This window comes from Pan troglodytes, chromosome 1, assembly GCF_028858775.2.
Source record: "Pan troglodytes isolate AG18354 chromosome 1, NHGRI_mPanTro3-v2.0_pri, whole genome shotgun sequence".
Taxonomy (NCBI): Eukaryota; Metazoa; Chordata; class Mammalia; order Primates; family Hominidae; genus Pan; species Pan troglodytes.
In genome coordinates, this window is record NC_072398.2 from 110,627,722 (window position 1) to 110,650,697 (window position 22,976).

At 37.5% G+C, this 22,976-nt stretch overlaps 1 protein-coding gene across 3 annotated transcripts in view; it reads left to right on the forward strand.

Annotated features, from left to right (window-relative positions):
• The first annotated feature begins 235 nt into the window (after positions 1 to 235).
• MAGI3 (membrane associated guanylate kinase, WW and PDZ domain containing 3) overlaps positions 236 to 22,976 on the forward strand; it is a 293,182-nt gene continuing 270,441 nt past the window's right edge. For 2 of the 3 annotated variants that reach the window (XM_024347852.2, XM_063814730.1), the window contains exon 1: positions 236 to 1,095. In XM_024347852.2, coding sequence (XP_024203620.2) covers positions 780 to 1,095 — 316 coding nt within the window. In that variant the 5' untranslated portion in view covers positions 236 to 779. The remainder of the gene's footprint in view (positions 1,096 to 22,976) is intronic. The other variant, XM_024347856.3, reaches the window with a different exon arrangement.

The following is a 22,976-nucleotide window of genomic DNA, read 5'->3' on the forward strand; positions in this document are numbered from 1 at the left end:
CATTCTAGTGCCCGCCTCCTCCACTCGCACCGACCAACCAGTGGTCCCCATTCTCGTTGGCGGTCCGCCTCCTGCCCGCCGGGGGCCAATCCCTGGCGCGAGAGTCCGGTGCCGGGGCTCGTTCCCAAGCGCCCAGCCTGTGACGGCAGCGCGCCGGGCGCCGCGCGGCGGGAGGGGGCGGGGCTCTGGATGAGGGATGGGCGAGGGCAGGGGGAAGGGAAAAGGGAGGAGGAAGAGGTTGCGGCTGGTTTGAAAGCGGCAGTTTCCTGGCAGCTTGGGCAGGCGTTGGTCTCCGCGCTACAGCTCCGCAGCGGCCACGATCGATCCCGCGACGGGTCTACGCGCGCTTCTGCGCGACCCCGACGGATTTTTCCCGTTCCCGGCTCTTCCCCCTTCACCTCACCGCCCCCCCGCCTCAGCCTTTCCCGCCGCTCGGGCGCTGAGCCCAGGGACCAGCCGGCGGCAGTGACCCCACCCGAAGCCCCTTCTGGAACCTCCTGGGGACAATTCCCTTTTCCTTTCTTCAGCCTAACCCGCGGTGGCCCTCGCGGAGTCCGGTCAGCCCCGGGGAGCGCAGCCGGGAGGGGCGTCCAAGGGGCGTCTCGGGTCTGGGAACGGCCGGGCCCCCAGCGGGCTGTGGTCGCGGGGTGGGGGCCGGAGCGGCGAGGCCCCCCTTACCGGGCTGCGCGGGCCGCCCAGGGCCCCCGGGCTGAGACGGGGCCGGAGCGGCGCCCCGGCCGCCCGCGCGGGGTCTCCCCCATGGTGCAGCGGGGTTCGGGATGTCGAAGACGCTGAAGAAGAAGAAGCACTGGCTCAGCAAGGTGCAGGAGTGCGCCGTGTCCTGGGCCGGGCCCCCGGGCGACTTCGGCGCGGAGATCCGCGGTGGCGCGGAGCGTGGCGAGTTCCCCTACCTGGGGCGGCTCCGCGAGGAGCCCGGCGGGGGCACCTGCTGCGTCGTCTCGGGCAAGGCGCCCAGCCCAGGCGATGTGCTGCTGGAGGTAAACGGGACGCCTGTCAGCGGGCTCACCAACCGGGACACTCTGGCTGTCATCCGCCACTTCCGCGAGCCCATCCGTCTCAAGACTGTGAAACCAGGTACGCCGGCCCTGCGTATCTGTCTCGGGGTGTTGGGGAGAGGGGCTTCAGGGTGGGCGTCCTGGGAGCGGCGGCACCTCCCCACCGCGTATTGTCCCGGGTAATCTTAGACCTCTGGGGTGTGCCTGACTCCTTGACGAGGGGGAGGGGTGGCGTTGGTGAGTCCCATTTTGCCGATGGGAAAACTGAGCTCTGGCTTGGCGCGGTTGCTCTGCTAGCTGTGCTAGCTGTCACAGAATTGCGACTAGAAGCTGGGTTTCCTACATTTGTAGCTCCATCTCCCCCCGCAGACAAGAGTTTTTGACTAGAGAAAGCCAGCCTTTTCCTCTCTGTGTTGTGCAAAAAGGCCCTTAGGATTGTAGCATTTTCTTTGGAACGATCTTACGCGTCTTCTAACAGGGAAAAAGGGACTTTACTATAGAGGCACTTGGTGCCAAGGTTACCACCTGGTGTACCTGGAAGGGCTTAGCTGCTTCAGTGTTTCTTGCACTCTAGCAGACATCTCAGAGCTGACAGCCTAACTCTGTCAGTCCAGGTGGTTCAGGTGTCTGAGTACCGATGACGGTACAATATGTGATATGTGGCAGACTGGTGTGTTCTTGCAGGGAGCTGTTGAATAGAGTCTGGGTTTTGAAGGAAGACCTAGGTGCCTAGCGGAGTGAAAGCTTCTGTAACGCTTTTGATTTTACAGAATTTTGTTGAAGTGGTAGGTTAAAGGAGCCTCTGTTGCCCTGGTATCTTTTATGCTAGTAAAAATTGCTGCAAAGCACGTTATATTTATGGCCTACTCGTCAGTTTCAAAGCATTGATCAGAGACAGCATACAGTGAGATCTGATAGTATGTAGTAGTTCTTATGAATTTGTTATAGACAGCATTGTTGGTTTTGTTTCAGCATAGATAGAATGTGGTTCTGTCGTCTTAGATGTTTGTGGGAGAGAGAATTGTGATTGTAACATTATTAGAAACCAAACTGTTTTTCCTGAATGTGCTCTACTGAGTATACGGTGCATCAAAATATAATGGGCTGGTTAATTGTTACCTGGGCTAGGTAGCAGTCCATCCCTTGATGGCAAAATGCTAGAAAATTCTGGATGAAAATTTAATATGTTATCTCCTTCTCATTTCTTTCTCAGCAGCTCGCTTTGGAAATATTAATATATCTTTAATAGTCCTTGAGCTTAATGGGGCTTGATGGTTTGTGGTGCAGTTTACATATGTCTGTGTATTGTGGATATGTATACACACAGACTCACATGCTCCTAAGGTCATAATTAAGATTTTCTTTCTATAGCGTATTCCATCGTATTCATTTTAAGTGTATGGGTTTATGTGGTGAGGTTTTCTTTTTATTGTTGTTAATTTTTTCAAACTTTGGCAGACTTTAAACAGCTTTTTCTGTATAGTTTTGAGAATTTGTAAATTTTTTTCTTAACTCTAACTTTTACAGCCATGTGTGAAAGGCAGAGGAAAGACTTTTGGGGCTGTAATTCAGCTAGTCAGGCACTGTCTGTAATATGCAAAAGGCTATATAGACAGCATTTACTAGTCTAGCTGCCAAATCTTAGTTCAAATCCCATGAGTTAGTGAATAGTGAGAACATCTGCATCATTTCTTTGTGTTTTGTTTTGATTCGTTAGGGCATAGATGAGAATATAACTTATTTTTAGAAATTTTAAAGTTGATATATTGACATGGAAGCTGGTGTATTCTAAATTATTGTGATCTTTTTTAGAAGACTGAAGAGATGGCTATTTCATAACATTAGTCTAATCTACCTGTTATACATTTTTCTCAACCTCTATATTATATTTAACAATAATTCAAGATTTAGAGCATTAGTAATATTAACTGTGTGGAATAAACATCCTATGCCCCCGTATGTAGTTGACATTATTAGAGTAATACAGTTTTGCCCTCTTGACAGCCACAGACACTGTTCTATTTTAAAGATTTAGCCAAAATAAAGGGAATAATGTATTAATGGCCACAGAACATTTTGTAGTCATTAGTAATAAAGTTCTGAATACTACACTTATTTTTTGAAGAGACGCTTTGTGTCAGTAATTTCTCAAGATACCATTATGTCTGTGTTATTTGAGATTAATATTGTTTCTAAGCAGGTTGTAATTTAAAATTTTTAATCTCTTTTAAAAATAGTATTCTTAGCTTCTTAATAGCCTCATGTTAGGTATTATATTAAATGGCTTTCTTAAATGGCTTTGCTTAAAAGCAACATTTGTTATAAAATAGCAAGATTTTTGCAGGTTAAACACAAGACTTTAAATACTAGAAATTAAGAATTTGAAGAGGTTATCTGTAGAACTTTTGAGTTTGATTAAAAACAAATATTATTTTCAGAAGAGACAAAGATTCTTTATTGTGATTCATTTTGGAAAGGATGAAAATAGAGTAAGGGAATTTAAAAAGAAACTTGCCATAAACATAGTTTTATTTTTTGCTTTTATCTAAACTTTGTGACAGAAATTGATTTTTCAATTTAATAAGGTATTGTAAAGTGTACTTAGCTCTCTCTTGTCTTGACTAGTTGCTTTTTATTAAACCATATTCGTAACATGACATTTAGAGACTAGCACAGTGAAAGAGTAAAATTTAACCATTTTTGTAAGATGTAATACTAATCGGAAATGTTCTCATATTGTCTTCTGACAAAGTCCATGGCAGAAGGATGAGCTGGGTTGTAGAACATGGCTTTTGTAGCACTGATTCTTCCTAGCCTTCTTTTCACTTAGGTGCTAAGGGTCGCCCTCCCAAAGCCAGTACTATCAGCCAGGTGACTTAACATCTTTCTGGCAGCTACTGTCTTTAGCTTTGATTTTTTTCCCCTTTTTTTGTTGTTATAATCTTTAATAGAGAATTGAAAGTTACTCTTTAAAATACGGTTTCTAATCTGAAGCTTTTCCTGAATCAATTAGGTAATTTCTTATTGTTTTAGTATTAGTGTAGTACTTAGTAGTCAGTACTTTGCCCGCTTATAGAAGAATCTTTGGTTTCACCTATTGCTTGGCTCAATTAGTTACCTGTTTCTTAATTATGACCCTGTTGTTTATTTTTCTGCAAAGAGAAAAGTTGTCATTTGAGTTTGAACTTTGTCTTTTCCCAGTAGTAAAGTTGAACTTTGGACCTCTGGTGAAATTGTTTTGTGATATGCTACTATGACTAGGTTTAGTTTCTTTGATTTTACTACAGAGTATATATTCTTAAACCATTTCTATTCTGATTAATATACAAGTAGTGAATTTTGTTCTAAAATTCCCCAGACTCTAATTGTGCAGAGTTTTATGGTTCTTCATACACCTTTAAGCTCATATTTCAGCAGTTTGCTTTCAGTAAGTTTCAGTAAATTATGTGTATTTTATTCCAGAGATTAAGTATCGGTACAATAAATACATGAAATCATTGTCTACTGCCATATATACACATTACATTCAACTACCCTAAGCAAGTAGTGTATCCAGGGATGGAAATCATAGGAAACAATGTTATAGTTTGTTTAAATAAAAACCAAGTTGAAACAGTTCCTGGGTAATGTTAAAGGTAGGTAAAAGTCTTCACTGCTGACTCTTTGGGACATCCAATTTGTAAGGGAGTTTTGTTAAAATGGGCTAATTCCTAGAAATACACTTCCTGTTGGTGAAGAAACATTACTGGATGCTTTAAAATAAGAAATATTTATGTTATTCAAATAAAAATAATGCTGTGCCTTTCTTATCTCTTGAATCTTTTTGTTAGTTTTTTTTTTTAGTGGGAAATTTGGGATTTTTGATGAGTTTTGTTTAGGTGGTTATAATATATGAGGATGGGAAAGGTAAGAGAATTTAGAGTTAATTGTTAGCCTCCCAGGCTTACAATACATTTCTTCATACCTTTTTTAAAACAAGAAAATCTAGAGACCTAGAGATTATTTTAGAAACAATAGAAAAAGAAGCAAGCCAAGCCCCTTTGCTAGGGAAAGTAGCATTACATTTTGATAAACCTTGTAGTTGAAAATTTCCTATTTCAAATTTTGGTAGTTTTTTTTTCTTTTTTCCCTAAAGCTAATAACTCAGGGGTTCAGGTTTTGGATTCTGTTCATTGACACCTTCAATTCATATGAGTAATGGGCTTACACCTTAGCAATTGCAAGCTGATTTGCTTGCATGATATTTGATGACTTTTATTGTATCATTAACATCTTTGTACTTAAAAAATATTTTCTCTCCATCATTCTCTAAGAGTACTATATCCAAATATCTCAGTATGTATATATGTATATACGTGTGTGTATATATATATAATATGCATATATGTATATGTATATATACACACACATACTTTTGTTAACTTTTCTCGTCTATCATTTTCTAGTATATCATTTTGGGTACTTTATTGATCCTGCCCTCACCCCCAGACTTTTATAATTTAGTTTGTAAAACTTTATTTTCCTAGGTTGAGGCATTTTAATAATTCTTTAATTTCTTGCTATCTTACTGGTACAAACAAATACTTAACATTTGGCCATTTGATTTTTAGATGATTTTAAATTTTATTCAGTTTATTGCTAAAACTGATTTTCATGTAACATAACTCTGTGTTCCTGGGACGTATACATTATTTTTCCTCTGAGATCCTGGGACATACTTTATAAAACCTTTTGTTTTGAGAGACAAATTTTTGTGATTTTTTTTCTGCTAATTTATGTAAACTGGCGGCAAAACAAATCTTCTAAATTCATTCAAGTGTCTGACTTATGAAGTCAGTGCCTAATCTTCTCAAGTGATAGTTTCATACAGAGTCTTTACTATGTAACCCCTAAGTGCTTTGTAATTTTTGGGGGGACTTAGTGTTTTGGGAGTATGTTGAAAGAGAATCTTGTTTTTATGGATTACTTCAATATTATTTACCAATTTCAAAATCTGTGAATGTCAGGGTTGTGTGTGTGTGTGTGTGTGTGTGTGTGTGTGTGTGTGATTTGACAAAAGATAAGTGTTTTGGTATTGAAGACTAGAACCGTTTCGCCTTTAATAAATTATTTTTTGTCTTCTGAAATTTTGAGCAATAATTTTCTTGAAATACTACATTTTGGTAGATAGAGTGAATGCCCTGAATTTAAAACTATTGTCTAAAGTAAGAGTTTCAGAAACTTAGAAGCTGGTGTTATGAGACATGTTTGTAGGGAAAGAGGCAAATCCATTCATTGCTCTTCTAGTTAATTTTGCTAACAAAATATCTTGCTAATATTTTGTTTTTGAAGAACAACTATTATTCAGAATGTTTTCCAAGAAAAGATGCATATTTTATTTAATACAGAAAAAATAAGAAGTCCTATTACTGGCACGCATTCATTCCCTCAGCAGATACTTAGTGGTGCACCCACCAAGTGCCAGCATGGAGCTAGCACTGGCGATATAAACATGAGTCAGAAATGTGTGTCTTCAAGAAGCTGGCAGTTTAGTGGGAGCTTAATGACTCATTGGTAAGGAATACCTGTAGTAAGGGTTTTGCCTTTTTCACTTTTCTGCCAGTGTTTAAAACTCTTTAGGTAGGTCTTAGTATGAATTTTGGTGAAAATGAGACTAACTGGCTGCATAGTGTGCTATTTGAAAAAGTAGTGGAGCTGCATTTTAGAAAGGATTTGGGTTCTCAAGTCATCACAAAAAGAGGGAAATCAAATATAAGCAAAACTGTCTTTTCAAAAAGCCCTTAAATTGTGCATAAAATACTATATTATACTGTTTGTAGGATGAGTCCTACATGCCACTTTTCCACCCATGTTGGAACCAATTGCAGTTTTTTGGTCGAATACCAGAAGAAGTAATTTGCTTGCATTAAAAAGATATGTTTTACAAAAAAAACTTTTAATTCTAAGAAATTATCCTCATCTAGGTATGTACAGTGAATTTATGGAAATTAAATGTGTACATGAAGTGAAAGAATGATTTCTTTTCTTTTTTTCTTTTTAATATCTTGGTAGGATCCACGCCATCTGCCCTTGTTTTCTGACTTGAGTGGTTGAGGAATGAATTGTGAATAATTTTGAACTTGTTTGGGTTTTGAAAGATGACAGATTTTGGTTGAGTGGAATTAGGATCTTTCCAGTAGTAGGTAAGAAGCAGAGGAGGAGAAAAACACAGGGCAAAAACGTTCCATACAGAAAGGTTTACAGTGTGGTCCATCTCAATAATTTTGTGTGTGTTTGTGTACAAGGGCACAAAATCCACATTATAGAATAATTGGAAATTATTTTGTACAAGGGCACAAAATCCACATTATAGAATAATTGGAAAATAGAGGGAAGATCATATTAATTGTTTAAATGTGTAGGTAGTTCCATTATGAATAGTCTCCTGTAAGTTTTTTTTAAATGTGTTATCTCCTCGAAATAATGCTCTAAGGTGCTTAATGCTATTTCTGCCTTCAGCCTCATTCCACTCATAATGTTATACTATGAATATTTTTATTTAACCCTTAATGTACCATTAGTTCTGTTCTTTATGGTTAATAGCCCTATTTGTGTTGTTTTGGAAGTCTAGCCAGTTTTATGGGAAAACACAATTTGCTAGCCTAGGAAAAAGGGAATTGAAAAATATATTTTCATCTTAATCCCGCCTTCCCTTTTGTTACAGCCACAGCCGATTGGCTTCCAGTGAGAAGGGTGGCATCATTATATCTCCATTCTTCCCTGAACCCTAGCAATTTATCCTGATGCAGCCACTCAGCTGCATTGCAGTGGTTTCCAGGAGCAACCCACTTACCTGCAGCCCCCACCCATTTCAGTCATCCCAACATGGCCAGGGGAACATAGATTACATTTTGAGGAACATAATTTGACTTATGACATATCTAAATACCTGAGAAAGGACACGCTGTCCTTATAGGTGATTAGGTACTTGTTTTATTAACGCATACTGAGAGATATTGTTTTAGAGACTCTGTATGGGTTATGAAGGGTTAAACTTTTTTGCCGTAATTTGTTTGGAGTTTAGGGTTTGGTTTTAAAAAATATCATGCAGTGGTAATTGGAAAAAATTTTGTTTCAAATTTATTAATAATTAAGATCTTTTCTATTTGGAGGCTTCCCTTTTTATCGTCTTGGGTATACAATGTGAACGGTAACCGATCTACTTAATTAAAACTTTCTGGCATTTTAGCCTCTTTGCTTTTGCTGTTTTTTTTGCACATAATTTGAAACACATAATTATTATTTTCTGGCTTCAGGGGAGTTTGTGAGAGGCAAGCCTGTATCTCATTGTTGTCCTGATTGGGAATTACACATGACTATGAAAAATGGGATTTTACTATACATAATGGCATTTAACAGAAGTAGTTTTATGAAAGGAAAATATCCTACAAGGTAGGAAAAAACAAGTATTTATTAATGCTTCATTTTCTGAACTTAAATAGAACTAAGCTAAATTGGCTTTGCTTTTTCCTCCAATAAAATAACTTTTAAAAATTCACTTTAATGGAGTAGTTCCAGAGATATATTACTCTTTGGATATGGTTATCTAGTTTGCAGCAAGTATCTTGTGATATATAGCTTAGATCTCAGCAGGAAAGAAAAAAATCTTAATTTACATATCAGTTTCTGTATTTGTAAGAATTCTGTAGCAAGTGACAGAAACACTGTTGAGATTAATTTAGGCTAAGAAGAAATTTATTGACTTACATACATTAAAATCCAGGCATAGATCAGTAACAGCTAACTTCATGTTCTCAAGTGTTGGTCATTAGAATTATTATTTGGTTCTCTTTTCTTCTGGGTTGGATTTTTTCTCAGCTAGACTGTCAGTGTAGCAGTGAAGGTAGCTCTGAACCCCGAAGTCATACAGGGTCCTTAAAGCTTCTCATCTTTTTGGAATCTAATAACAAATCTCATGCAGGGACTTTGGCCCTGTGCCCATCTCTTGGACCAATTATTGTAGAGAGAGGAGAGGACAATGAAGTGCCATGATTGGTCAGGCGTGGGGACATGTCTACCCTTGCAGCTGGGTATAAATAGCATAATATGATTAATAACTGTAGCAGAACCCCAAGACGTAAGGGAGGGGGAGTTCCTGAAAGGGTGGGATGCCGAGGAATCAATACTACAGGAAACGATCTCTTTTAAAACATTTAATCTCTCTTACTTGGAGGCCAGCAGTAGTACACAGTTGTCATAAAACTATCATTTTTAGAAAAACAGATATTGGCTGTAAACCAAAACTGATTTGATTTCTAGGCACTGCTTTTACTCAAATATTTAAATAAAAAATTGCTTTTATTTAAAAGTTATTTCTTTAAAAAATTGAAATACTGATACCTTAATGTGCACAATTTAAAAGTATTTCTTGTAATTTTTATTTAATTTTCTTTGAAAAAATCAAATAAGATTCTCTAAAATCAATGCTGTTGATTTTTAGGGAGATGGAATACTTTGGAAGATTAACAGTCTTTGGCATTGAGAAAAATATTATTAGCCTAAACAATTACGTTTTTAAAACAATTTTATTCTACCATTTTGAAAATGAAATTCTAAACGAATTACTTTCCAAGGTGTTTTGCTTTTAAAACAATGGTCTTTTTAAACACAAATTGAGACAATGTCATTATTGTAGTATTTCTGAGGGCTCCCTAATAATACTTTTTAACCATGATTTCGTGGAAATTATGTGAAAGGAACTACTTCACTGACTCTTATATAAAATGGGTATATAAGAGTTTTGAAACATTACTTAAGTATGGTGTCATGTGGTACCTGTTTAATTACCAAAAATGTTATTTGGCAGATATTGCAGGATAAAATCTGATCCCCTTTTTAAAGTTTTTTATAGCCGCCACTGGGAGAACAGAGGTACTCAGAGCAGGGGTAGACAGTTGAAAGAGAGGGGTGGGTGCTCCAAATAACATTTCATACTATTTTTATATTCTATTACTGTATCAATGTCTTCAGCTTTGGTGCCATAAAAATAATAATTTTAGTAATAACTTTGAGTTTATATATGCCATGCACAGTAGGAGTTTTGTAGTTTTGCCAAGTGTCATCTGGTAGTTGGATCTTTAGTGAATATTAAATGTTGGTAGATTATTGGTGAATGCACTTATTGTACATAAAAATGAACATTCATGGAATTGGGTGTGATTTGCCAGTAAGAATCATCATAGCAAGTACTTTGTATTGTTAGATTAGTTTGGGTACCCTTCGGATGACTTTAGACCATATTTGGAAAATTACTGCTTCTACTTCAAAAGCCTGTAATAATTAGAGTTCTCCAATATTAATTCCATATATTGATTAATTAAGCCATGAAATCTAGTAAAACGATATAGTCTTTATTACCTCTGTTCACAGAATTGTATCTCAATCCAACTTGGTAGCTTTCAGCAGAACACTTTGTCAAAATATTATTAATTTTAGCTAAGAATTCTATTCACTAATTTCAGTGTTTAAGTTAGAATGCACATGCTAGTGAAAATTTTAATTTCCTTTGAATAGAATTAGATTTGCTAACTAGAGCAATCTCACAATGTAATGCTGATGACTGAAATGACACTTCAGCCTCCCTTGGGTGACAACCCTAAGTTCAGACAACCTTACTCTAATAGGAATATCGAGGACTTATCACAACATATTAGCTGTCATTTAGAGTAATAACTTCCATGTCAGGGCATTTTATACGTGTCTTATTTGGTTTATAAGGATGTATATATTAGCATTCATGTTTTCTTATAAAGAACTTTATATATTTTTATTCTCTATGAGTCAGATATTATCATCTTCCTTTACACATGAGAAAATTGAGTTAGAGAGATTAACACGTGAAAGTTCACACAGACTCACAGGAAGAATTATGAACTGAAACAGCGTTGAGTCTTTCTTTACTTTCTGGATAGAATATTAGTTCATTATATCCAAAAAACCTGTCTTCCTTTTTCTAGTAAAAGGAAAAAGCACAATTCTGAATTGTTTGCGTGGGTGTTAAATGCAGTAAAACACTGGGCAAGTACTTACAATAAAGGCTTCACTGCTTGGTTCTGTTTCAAAACAGAGTTTGTGGCCATGCAGTTTAATCTGTACAGCTAAGCTGCATGATAAAGTAGTTATTTCCAAGAATTGCTAATCAAGCAGAAAGTTAGTATTCTTGCTACATTTGTAAGAGAATATTTTCAGCAGAATATTTTTATTGCCGAAAATATTCTCTATAATATGTAAAAGCCCAGATAAATATATTAGATACATATTTTAGGATAAATATACTTGGGAAAATTGCATATTAGAAATAATATTTTGTTCTTGTGTTTCCTTTCTACTTCCTCTGTAATTCACTCACCAGGAAGGTGTTAGCACATTTACTGAGAGCCTAGAAAATGTTCTGGTGAATGTAGAAAGGAACATACTTTAGAATTAGGGATCTTTTATAAGTATGCAGACCCTTCTCACAAAAGTACACTTTGCTTGAATAAAATTTAGCTAAGCTAGGTAAAAGAATAACTCATTGCATTTAAGTAGACCTTTCTCCTTCTAGACTTCGAGTATTGCACACCTAAGATGGATCCTTTGAAGAGGCAGGTAAAGCAGGTTGTGGATTGTTGGAACCTCTTATTCTTTAAGTGTTTGCGCTGTTATGTTTTCTCTCTGGGCTAAAGTCAGTCACTTGAGTGGAAGGAAACACAGCAATCCAATTAGTATATGGATAAACAATTCGAGGCTTAGCAATGGCAGAAGTCATAGCATAAGCATGGTAGAGCAGAGACTAGAACTCAGATTGTTTAGTTCCTTTCATTGTTCTAGTTTCTGGCATAAGAATTTGTGTAGAAAATTGGCGAAAAAAGGACCTGTTAAACATATTCTGTTTCTTTATGAAATCTGCATTCTCTTGGAACTAAGTGTAATGTGCTAGACTCAGTTTGTTAGGCCATCAGTGTGCATGAATGTGGTTAGAGGCAGTGGTATCCCCGAACCTGCAGCACAGGAAAGAATTTTAATCATTATATGCCATGGATTTTCAGGGCATTTTAAGCCTTTATAATGGTGTAACTTATGATTAAGATTTACACAGTCAAAATTGTTAGCTGGTATAATAGCTGAATAGTTAAGTATTTATTTTGCTTAGTTGCTTTAGCTTTAGCTTTGAAAAATCATTTTTCCTATCGGAGATTCTTCACAATGCTTTCAGTAAAATGTTTCTGAATAGTTCCTGCTATATGGTAGACTGCTAACACTGTTTCTTGCTCTCTCTGTGGGGCTGATGCTACAAGTCTGATTTAGAGTCAGCTGTGCTTTTATTTTTTTCCTTGAGTGACTAGGGGATGCATTGGGGGAAGATAAATTTTAGGGCAAGAGGACACTCAGGGTTGTGGGAGATGAACTGTCAAGGATACCTTTGGCTCACTGTCCTCAAGCTTGTTCAGCTGCAGTGATGGCATAACTGAGAAGAGGGATTGTGCTCTTGCTGGGTGCGGGACAAGAAGATGTCTCAGGCCACGTAAAGTTGGCCACAGCAGAGGACAAGGTATTCCCTGTGAGGCAAAACTGAAGAAAGGGGATTGAGTTGGCAGTTCTGGGGAAACTATGTTTGTTAGGTAGACTAATGGGAATGATGGAGTCTCGCTTGGGCTCTTTGTAGGTCTGTGGAAGAACAGCATGAATGTGGACATGAAAAAATCTTTCTGCAATCCATTTACCACATACTCCTTTGGAATATCAGTCAGGGTTCAGTGCAGGAAACAGAAAGGGATATAATGCAGGGAATTAATTGCTTAGGGAATCTTTTGAAAGGGCTGGAGGGCTGGGCTCTAGACTGAGCCTCTGAGAATGAGTTCCAGGACACCTTGAAACAGTCCACAGTGGGAGCTGCCACCTCTGCTTGAGTCAGGAAAGTGGCAATCAGGAGGTTGCTACTGAAACAGTGGCAAGAAAATGCTACTGTAGCTGTGATCCAGGTGATCAGGGCAGCCACTGCTGTTAACATTGTAACTGCTGGAAGTCTGGAATGTAGGATCTGGCCATTGCTGTGACAGCTTCTCCTTGATGCTAGTGAACTGGTGACTAGATGCTGTTATGATGAATCTGGTCCCTGCTGCCTTTGCCATTGTCTGTAAAATAATTAGAAAATGATTAATTATGTTTTTAATATAATTGTAATTTTATGCAACTAAATTCTTAATAGTGGCTGTGTTTGACAACTGATTTGTGAAATTCATAAAAATTTAATAATTGGCCTTGCAAGAGAGTACAGACAACTCCATTGCATCACTGTAGAACCTCCTAGCTGACGGTTCTACTCCTTAATTGAAAATTCTCTCTTTTTTGTTTTAGTTCAAAGCTGGAGACTGGATACTGACATGTTCATGACCTTGTGTACAAGCTGAAAGCTGCTGAAAGCTACAGGCCAATGGGGCTCTGCTTTACTTCTGCCTTCCATATCTTGTGTCCTGCATCTTAATGGTGGAATCAGATTTGCATCCAGAATACTAGCTATAAAGGAGTCTGGAAAAGACAGTTTTTAGTTGTCCAACTTCTGCGTTTCAGGAAGGCATACTACAAGGAGGAAGTCGCTGAGTGATAGCTGATCCTTTCCCAGTCACTCATCTTCTTAAACACAGTATATTAATTACAATTTAGCCCATTCTTGATGACTCATTGTCATTTCTGTGAGCTTCTCTTTTCATAATGGCCTGTAGTTGGAATAATCACAGGGCCAAGGGATTTTAACATCTGTAGTAACTTTTTGTCCTAGGTTAGCTTGTATCTCTCCCACCTCCCATAACTGCTGCTGAGACATCTATGTTTGATATCATTTGATGTCAACCTCCCCTGCAAGCCACAGGCAGGGGGAGCACCTCACCCAAAGCAACCAGTTTATTGGCTGGTCAGCAACCTGTGATTTCTGTAGCTTAAAAAGATGAGTGGGGCTTATTGTCTTTTGAACTAAGACAAAAAGGAAAGAATTTCCAATTAAGGGTGGGAGCTTCAGCTGAGAGGTTTTGAAGTGAGTTGGCTGTATTCTTTTGCAAGACCAATTGTTAAATTTTCAAGAATTTTGTGAGTTGTCAAACAGCCATTTTTAAGAATTAAGTTGCATAATAATTTAATAAAAACAAAGATAATAAATACTCAAAACAAATTATTTCCTAATTATTTGCCCACATTTTACAATTATCTATGCTTTTGAATTTCTTTATATCTACTATATCTGTATGGTAGAAACACTATATAGTGGTTTGCTACTGTGCATATCTTCCCAGCTCCCTTTTCACTGTTATCACAGTTGACTATGGTGGTAGTTGTTGGCATTTCCTGAACATATCACACTGATTGTGGGGGTGGGGAGGGAGAATCAAAGTTGGAGAGGCCATGAGAAACCATGTACAAACTAAAATTATGGGAGAAGAAACTATGAGTGAAACGATGAGAAAAACCTAATGCATGATGTAGAACTGAGTGGTGTTAATAGCAGAGCACTGGAGGGAAGGGCCACAAAACTCTTCACCCCAAGATCTAGAATCATTCTAGAATCATCCTACAAGCCTAGTTTTCATGAGATTCAGCCCTATTTTATTTCTTGCTCTTGGAATTATATGAAATTACGAATTTCTGTGTGTTGCCAGCTTTAATAGAATACCCTGGAATTTTATTTACTTTTAATTTTGTTTATTTATTTATGCTTATGTGCCATCTTCTCATGAAAAAGAGGCAGTATGTTAAAAGTTTGAGTTCAGATTTTCTGATGTAGATAAATAAGCTAAAGAAGGCAGGGAGAAGTGTGATATATGAGAATTTCCAGAGCAGGGTATTCGTAACTTGTAAGTATTTAGTCCAAGTTCCCTCTCCCAACACATTTTACACTAGAATAAGATTGAAAGGCCAGATGTGGTGGCTCACGCCTGAAATCACTTTGGGAGGCCAAGGCAAGTGGATTGCTTGAGCCCAGGAGTTCAAGACTAGCCTGGGCTACATGGCAGAACCCCATCTCTACAAAAAAATACAATAAAAGGTAACTGGGCATGGTGGTGTGTGCCTGTATTCCCAGCTACTTGGGAGGCTAAAGTGGGAAGATCACTTGAACCCAGGCAGGTCGAGGCTGCAGTGAGCCATGCTTGTACCTGCATACTGCCTGGGCAACAGAGTGAAACTGTCTCAAAAAAAAAAAAAAAAAAAAAAAAAGACTGAAGGCTGTCTTGAGGAATGCCACTTATAAATACATTTTTAAAAATTCAGTAATATTTTTCATGTATAAACATTGTGGAGACTATTGTAGTTGCTTGTACAATACTGGGGCATTGGTGATATCTGTCTCTTTACTATCGTAGCTCCTGCCTACGCCTTTAGTAACTGCTAAGGTGCAGACTGTAGATCTGGACTGTCTGTGTCTGTGGCTCACAACCTCAACTTCTCTGCTGCCTTTGATTTGCTCCCTCTGCAGTTTTGTTTTCTCTGTACTCCGATTGCTTCTCCCATGCTTCTCTGCTTTCCAAAGAAAAAACTGACCTTGTATAGATCCTGTCAGCTGATTGCAGTGCTCTTTAACTTCTCCATTGTGAGTTGTTCAGTCTGAGGGGTTAGGTATAAACCCAGAGTGGTATTCTCTTTTCTGTTGTGTTTGGTTTTGCTTACATATTCAGGAGCTGCTCTTTACCCCCAGAACATCGGTATATATGTTTTTTTCTGTTTCTAGATTTAAAAATATTCCAGAAGCCTGGCCTCAAGATAGATAATATTTTACTTTTAATTTGGTGCCCTTGTTTTAGAGATTTGAACTGGATTGCATTTGGTAAACCAAACCCCATCTTTAAAAAAATCATCTTAAAAAAAAATAGTGGGCCAGACATGATGGCTCACATCTGTAAATCCCAGCACTTTGGGAGACTGAGGTGGGAGGATTGCTTGAGCCCAGGAGTTTGAGACCAGCCTGGGCAACACAGTGAGACCTTTTGTCTACAGAAAAAAAAAAAAAAAAAAAATTAGCCGGGTGTGGTGGCACGTGCCTGTAGTTCCAGCTACTCAGGAGGCTAAGATAAGAGGATCACATGAGCCCAGGAGTTGGAGGCTGCAGTAAATTATGATCGTGCTACTGTACTCCAGCCTGGATGACAGAGCAAGACCCTATCTCTAAGAAAAAAAAAAAAAGGAAAAAAAAACTGGTTCAAATTGGATTTTTCTATTCTTTCATAAGATGATAAATGAAAAAAAAAAGAAAATAGATTTTTGAAAAGTAAATAATCTCTTGGAATTTCTTATTAAAGTATAAAAAATTATCTAATTGAGGCATGTTAATCCAATATTAAAGTATTAAAGGCTGAGTGTGGTGGCACAGGCTTATAGTCCCAGCTACTCATGAGATTTGAGACCAGGTGAACTGCCTGAGTTCAAGACCAGCCTGAGCAACATAGTGAGACCCTGTCTCTAAAAACAGGTAAATAAAAAAAAAATTTCCTCTGATTACAGGAGATAGGTAGAAAAAATGTGTTACAGTGCAGATGAGAATTTCCTTAGCACTTTTAATGTGAAGTTTATTTAGATTGGGTGGCCAGGGAAAGCATCCCTGAGGAGGGGACATGTCCATTGTGAGTTGAATGACTGGGAGGCAGGCATCTGCCTTCTGAAAATTTTTTACTCAGACAGAATTGTAAAACACAAATATGAGAACCTAGTTCGATATAGGAATAGAAAGGCTGATATGGCTGGCACCAACTAAATGAGGGGTGAAAGTGAGAGGGATCAGATTGAAGAAGTAGACAGGGACCAGTGGGGGTCTGTTAGCCACAGTAAGGGGTTTGGATTTTATTTATTTTTAATGCCACTGGAAAGTACAAAGTTGGAGAATGATTGGTATGTATGTCAAAAAGTCATTGTTTGTGATGTGGAAGGAGGGCAAGAGTGGAAGAAGGGAAACCCTTTAGTTTGGATGAAAATAAATGATGGCTTGGACTTATAAGAATAGTGGCAGTGAAATGAAGTGGATAGATTTGAGATATGTTTTTAAAGAGGAACTAAATAAGACTTAACTGATTGATTGCAGGTAAGGAAGGGAGAGGACTTCAAGAGAACCTCTAGGTTTTTGCTTTGAGTAACTGGTGGTGGTACTATTTCCAGGAATAGGAAAGACAGGAGGTTGGGTGGAGTGATCAGATTTTTTGTGTGAAGGAGATATATCTACCACCAAGATTATTTTCTTAACTTTTTACTGTACTTGCTTTATTATACATTAACCTATTCCTCCATCCATCAATCTGTCTTTTTTTTTATGCCTTTCAATGTAAATTGCAATGCATTTCCACAAGAAAGGCTTTTAAGTGCCCAGTTTTTCTAATTTTACAGATGAGAAAACTAAACCTTGGAGAAAAATATGCTCAAGGTCGTATAGCTAGTTACTGGTGAATCTAGGATCAGCATGCAGGTTACCATTAGTCCAGGACTCTAATTTGATTATATTTTAGCTTGTAAGAATAAAAGTGAAATTTGGAAATGGGACAAGTTTTCCCACGAACTCGTTTATGTGCTAAAATATCTTAGACCCAAATTTCTATGACAAAAATGCAAAAGATGTAGTACTACAGTTGCATTTGACTGGATTACAATGTTAGCACGGCACTTAGGACTTGTTGGAAAGTACCTTCTAATGTTGTAGAATTGGAACATTTTCAGATGTTTGGTTCAGGAAGGTAGCTTGGGATTCTTCCAAGCATTAATCCTCTTATTGGCAAGGCATTTGGATTTTAATTAGCAAATGTGCCTTGCATACCTACTATGCACTAAGCCCCATGCAAGGCCCAGATACCATAAAAGAGAATGATTCAAGTTCTGTACTTCAAAGTAATTCAGCCATTGACTTCTGTGTCAATTTTCTGAAATTTCTCTTTTTTTGCTGTATGTTTGTTTAAAAATATAATAAAAACTGAAGTTCAGAAAGGAAGAGAAGCTTATTCAATCTAGGCAAAACTTCAGCCTCCTTGTTAAAATTTTATGCATATGACTGACATAGGCTACTGAATTGAATCAATAGCTAGTAGTGTGAAGGGCAAACAGACTTTTCATTTGCTTTGTGTAAGCACTTTATTTTCCAAGGAGTGAAAATAAGCTGTTTTAGTTTCTGTCCTATGGAATTAACTAGCTAGCTTATCAGTTAAGTTGGTATCCAACCTGGAAGTTAATGACTTAAGTTGGTACAGAAATATGAGACATGTTTGTCTTTAAAAGTCAAACTAATTGTCTGTCTTTAAAAGTCAAACTAATTGTCTCATATTGATATTATTTTTATGCTTTCTTGTAAAATAAACATTTTCACTATTGAGCTCTGAGAATTTGGATTTTGAGGAAATTAACCCAATAGAGCATTATGTTCTTTCCTTGAAGTGGTCATTCTCTGCTCTAAAATTTAATATCCTCCAACAACTCTCTCAGCTCATATCTTCCCAAACTCATTTCCCATTAGTACCTAATATGAATACTCAGTTACAGCCAAAGTATTTGTTACACATCTTCAAAATCCAGTCCTAAATTTATTTCCTTCAGAGATTTTTCTAGGATTAATCTATTACTTTTTATTTCTGTATTTTTCACCCCCAGGATACCTAAATAGTTCTGTACTTTGCCATATATTATTATTAATTTTATAGCTATTTAGTGCAGTAATTTAGACCTACCCAGCAGACTGTAGTGATAAAATTGATCTATTTATTACTGATGCTGAAAAAAACTTACCAAATTTAAGTTAATCTGTAAACACTTTCTATACTGGAAGGCATCTTTATACCTTTGACAAGAAGAGTTTCTCTTTGGTGGAAAGTTTCAAGAGGAACACACATGGGTTAAAAAAGGATCTGTTCTTTTTTTTTTTCTTTTTTTTTCCAGTTCACTCTCCCAAATTTGACAAGGAAAAAGAGAAATGGAATGGAATTTAGTTCCTTGTTAGTAAGAATTAGAAAAGTATAAAGGTAGAGGAGACCAAAATTGACATCAATTTGAATTTATTTGGGATATATCTTTCAACTAGAAGTTTACTTTTAAAAATCTTCTCTTTTTGGCTGGGTGTGGTGGTTCACACCTTTAATCCCAGCACTTTGGGAGGCAAGCGGGAGGATTGCTTGAGTCCAGGAGTTCAAGACTAGCCTGGGCAACATGGTGAGACCCTGTCTCTACAAAAAATAAAAAAATTAGCCAGGTGTGGTGGTGCATACTTGTGGTTTCAGCTATATGAGAGGCTGAGGCAAGAGAATCACCTGGGCCCAGGAGGTCAGTGCTCCAGTGAGTCATGTTCAACATAGGTAAGATTGTAAAGTGAAATTAACATTTGGTACCTTGTTACTTTTTTTCTCCTATCCCATTCTCATTTTTACTTCTTGGTATTACTTTTCTGTGTCTCCACACTGTCTCCTGACTGTCTAGTCTCAGCATCCTTTCTTATTGGCACACACTATCACTTGGCATTTTTCCATTGTGTAATAGGTGGGTGTCAGGAAAGTTATTTGATTAATCTGTTCTATACTAGGTTATACTATACTGATGTGAGGAATTATCACTGCTAAACCTACTCAAGGATATTTTCCTCTTAACTTCCTGTGTGACCCCAAATAACAGAATTTCAAGCAAGGCTGTAGGAACTTTTCTGCAAGTCACGCCGTTAAACGTATTCTGCCTAATGTAACTGATTCTGGAAAGTATGAGGAAGATGTTAGTGGTTCCTAGCCTCGTCTTTTATCACCACATTTCTTCAGGCAGCTCCACTTCTCTTGCCTGAAGATGGTCTTTCTCCATGTGTTGTTTTTCTCTGTGTTCTTACCAGAGTCCTCTGTAACAGTATTTTGTTGTTCAAAATAAATTCATTACGGAATACCCTGCATTTTGAGATTCTTTGTATATACTGAAATATAAGTCAGCTTCATCTTTTCTGAGTGACAATTCTTTTGAGGCATTGGGAAGCCTCTTATATTAGAAGAAGGTCTAGAGCCTGGATTTTGGTTCTTAGTCCTAAATTTGAATCCTAGGTCTGCCACAGTTCTGTATTCAAAAGTTCCATAAAGAATCAGGACAAAAAATTGCTACTAACCATTTACCACCCAGAAGCCATAATAATAATTAATTTCATTTTTCTTTTACTATTTTAAATTATTTTGGCTGTGACCGTCCTAGACGTGTGAATACATGGTCAAAAAATGTGAACTTTTTGGGAGATCTTGATAATGTTACATTGTATCTTTCTGGCTCTAGAGCTCATACATTTTTCATACTAAATTGTCTCAGTCTTTGGGGCTTTATTATTATTATTATTTTATTAGGCAGTGTTAGATCTTGTAGCCAAAAAAAGATTTTTTTTTCCTCTTTTGGTTCCAAATAGTCATCTGTTATTTTGGATTATTTGCTGGATTGTTAACTATACAGGAAACTTCCAGGCCTCATCTCACAGCAATGACTGTCATGTTGATAAACAATTATGATATCCCAGGTTATGTTAACCCTGCCTAAGTAGTTACATGGCCCAGTGAGGATGCCTAGTAGCTATAGGTGATTGGTTCTGTTTTGTCTCCTACACCTAAAATTTTGCCATAGGTAACTGTTTTGATAAACATAGGATAGCGTCCTTTTATTCTGTATGTAAAAAAGTACTATATGTAAAAAAGGAACTTAACTCCTCACTACCCTGTTTCTGTCCTCTAGACAGCCAGATGGATCTTGTGTAAAAGTAGAAGTAATCTTGGCTATAGAACAAGAACTGTTGATATTTCCATTTTAAAAAGTTGAATCAGTCTTAAGTTTGAGTTGGTGAGTAAGACAAAACCAAAACCAAACCTGAGATAAGCTACCAATAAGTTACCAAGGTATTTAAAAACTTGACAGATGTAAAACATTAATATATAATTTATTCTTAGCAACTTAATCTGTTTATTGAGTGGCAGTGTTTCAGTAATAAAGCTGAGCTATTTGGATACACTGACCTTAATCTAGTGGAAAACAGGAGGCTTTTAAATTGGCACATACACAAATCATCTTAGGATCCGTAAAATGCCTTATTGTTAAATTACTGTTTTTAAGTCTTATATTTTCTCTGACTACTTCTGATAGTATTAGTAGGCATCTCTTACTGTATTTTTTTTTTCAGAAGGCAAACTTAGGCCGTTTTTATAAGGTGAATATAGGTAGATTTTCATATGTATTCTGGTATATTGGGAATTACTGCCAATGATTACTTCCCAGATAATCCATTCTAACCATCGAGTATCTAGAAATGATATGTTTTAAGTCACGATGATTATTAAAAAACTGCTGAATTAAATAAGCTACACATTTTGCTGGAAATTAAACAAAACTTACTTGCTTCTTTGAAGGAAATTGATTTATTCCTTGATTTCTTCTCTGAATCTTGAATACAAATTAATTTTTTGGTTTTTTTTTTTCTATAAAAGTGAACTTGGAGACCAGTATAGCACAATATAAAGCAAGGAAAGTTAAAATCAATTAAGAATGCTTTGTTTAAAAAGAGAGAAGACAGAAAATGTACAATTTGTTTGTGAAAGAATTCCATAGAAATAAGTTATTTATTTATTTATTTTATTATACGTTAAGTTCTGGGGTGCATGTGCACAATGTGCAGGTTTGATATATAGGTATAAATGTGCCATGTTGGTTTGTTGCACCCATCAACTCGTATTTACATTAGGTATTTCTCCTAATGCTATCCCTCCCCCCTCCCCCCACCCCCTGACAGGCCCCAGTGTGTGATGTTCCCCACCCTGTATCCAAGTGATCTCATGGTTCAGTTCCCACCTATGAGTGAGAACATGCAGTGTTTGGTTTTCTGTCCTTGTGATAGTTTGCTGAGAATGATGGTTTCCAGCTTCATCCATGTCCCTGCAAAGTTCATGAACTCATCCTTTTTTATGACTGCATAGTATTCCATGGTGTATATGTGCCACATTTTCTTAATCCAGTCTATCATTGATGGACATTTGGGTTGGTTCCCAGTCTTTGCTGTTGTGAATAGTGCCGCAATAAACATACGTGTGCATGTCTCTTTATAGTAGCATGATTTATAATCCTTTGGGTATATACCAAGTAATGGGATTGCTGAGTCAAATGGTAATTCTAGTTCTAGATCCTTGAGGAATTGCCACACTGTCTTCCACAATGATTGAACCAATTTACACTCCCACCAATAGTGTAAAAGTGTTCCTATTTCTCCACATCCTCTCCAGCACCTGTTGTTTCCTGCCTTTTTAATGATTGCCATTCTAACTGGCATGACATGGTATCTCATTCTGGTTTTGATTTGCATTTCTCTGATGACCAGTGATGATGAGCATTTTTTCATGTGTCTCTTGGCTGCATAGATGTCTTCTTTTGAGATGTGTCTGTTCATATCCTCTGCCCACTTTTTGGTGGGGTTTTTGTTTGTTTTTTTTCTTGTAAATTTGTGTAAGTTCTTTGTAGATTCTGGATATTAGCCCTTTGTCAGATGGGTAGATTGCAAAAATTTTCTCCCATTCTGTAGGTTGCCTGTTCACTCTGATGGTAGTTTGTTTTGCCTTGCAGAAGCTCTTTAATTTAATTAAATCCCATTTGTCAATTTTGGCTTTTGTTGCCATTGCTTTTGGTGTTTTAGTCATGAAGTCCTTGCCCATGCCTATGTCCTGAATGGTACTGCCTAGGTTTTCTTCTAGGGTTTTTATGGTTTTAGGTCTAACATTTAAGTCTTTAATCCATCTTGAATTAATTTTTGTATAAGGTGTAAGGAAGGGATCCAGTTTCAGCTTTCTACATATGGCTAGCCAGTTTTCCCAGCACCATTTATTAAATAGGGAATCCTTTCCCCATTTTTTGTTTTTATCAGGTTTGTCAAAGATCAGATGGTTGTGGATGTGTGGTATTATTTCTGAGGCCTCTGTTCTGTTCCATTGGCCTATATGT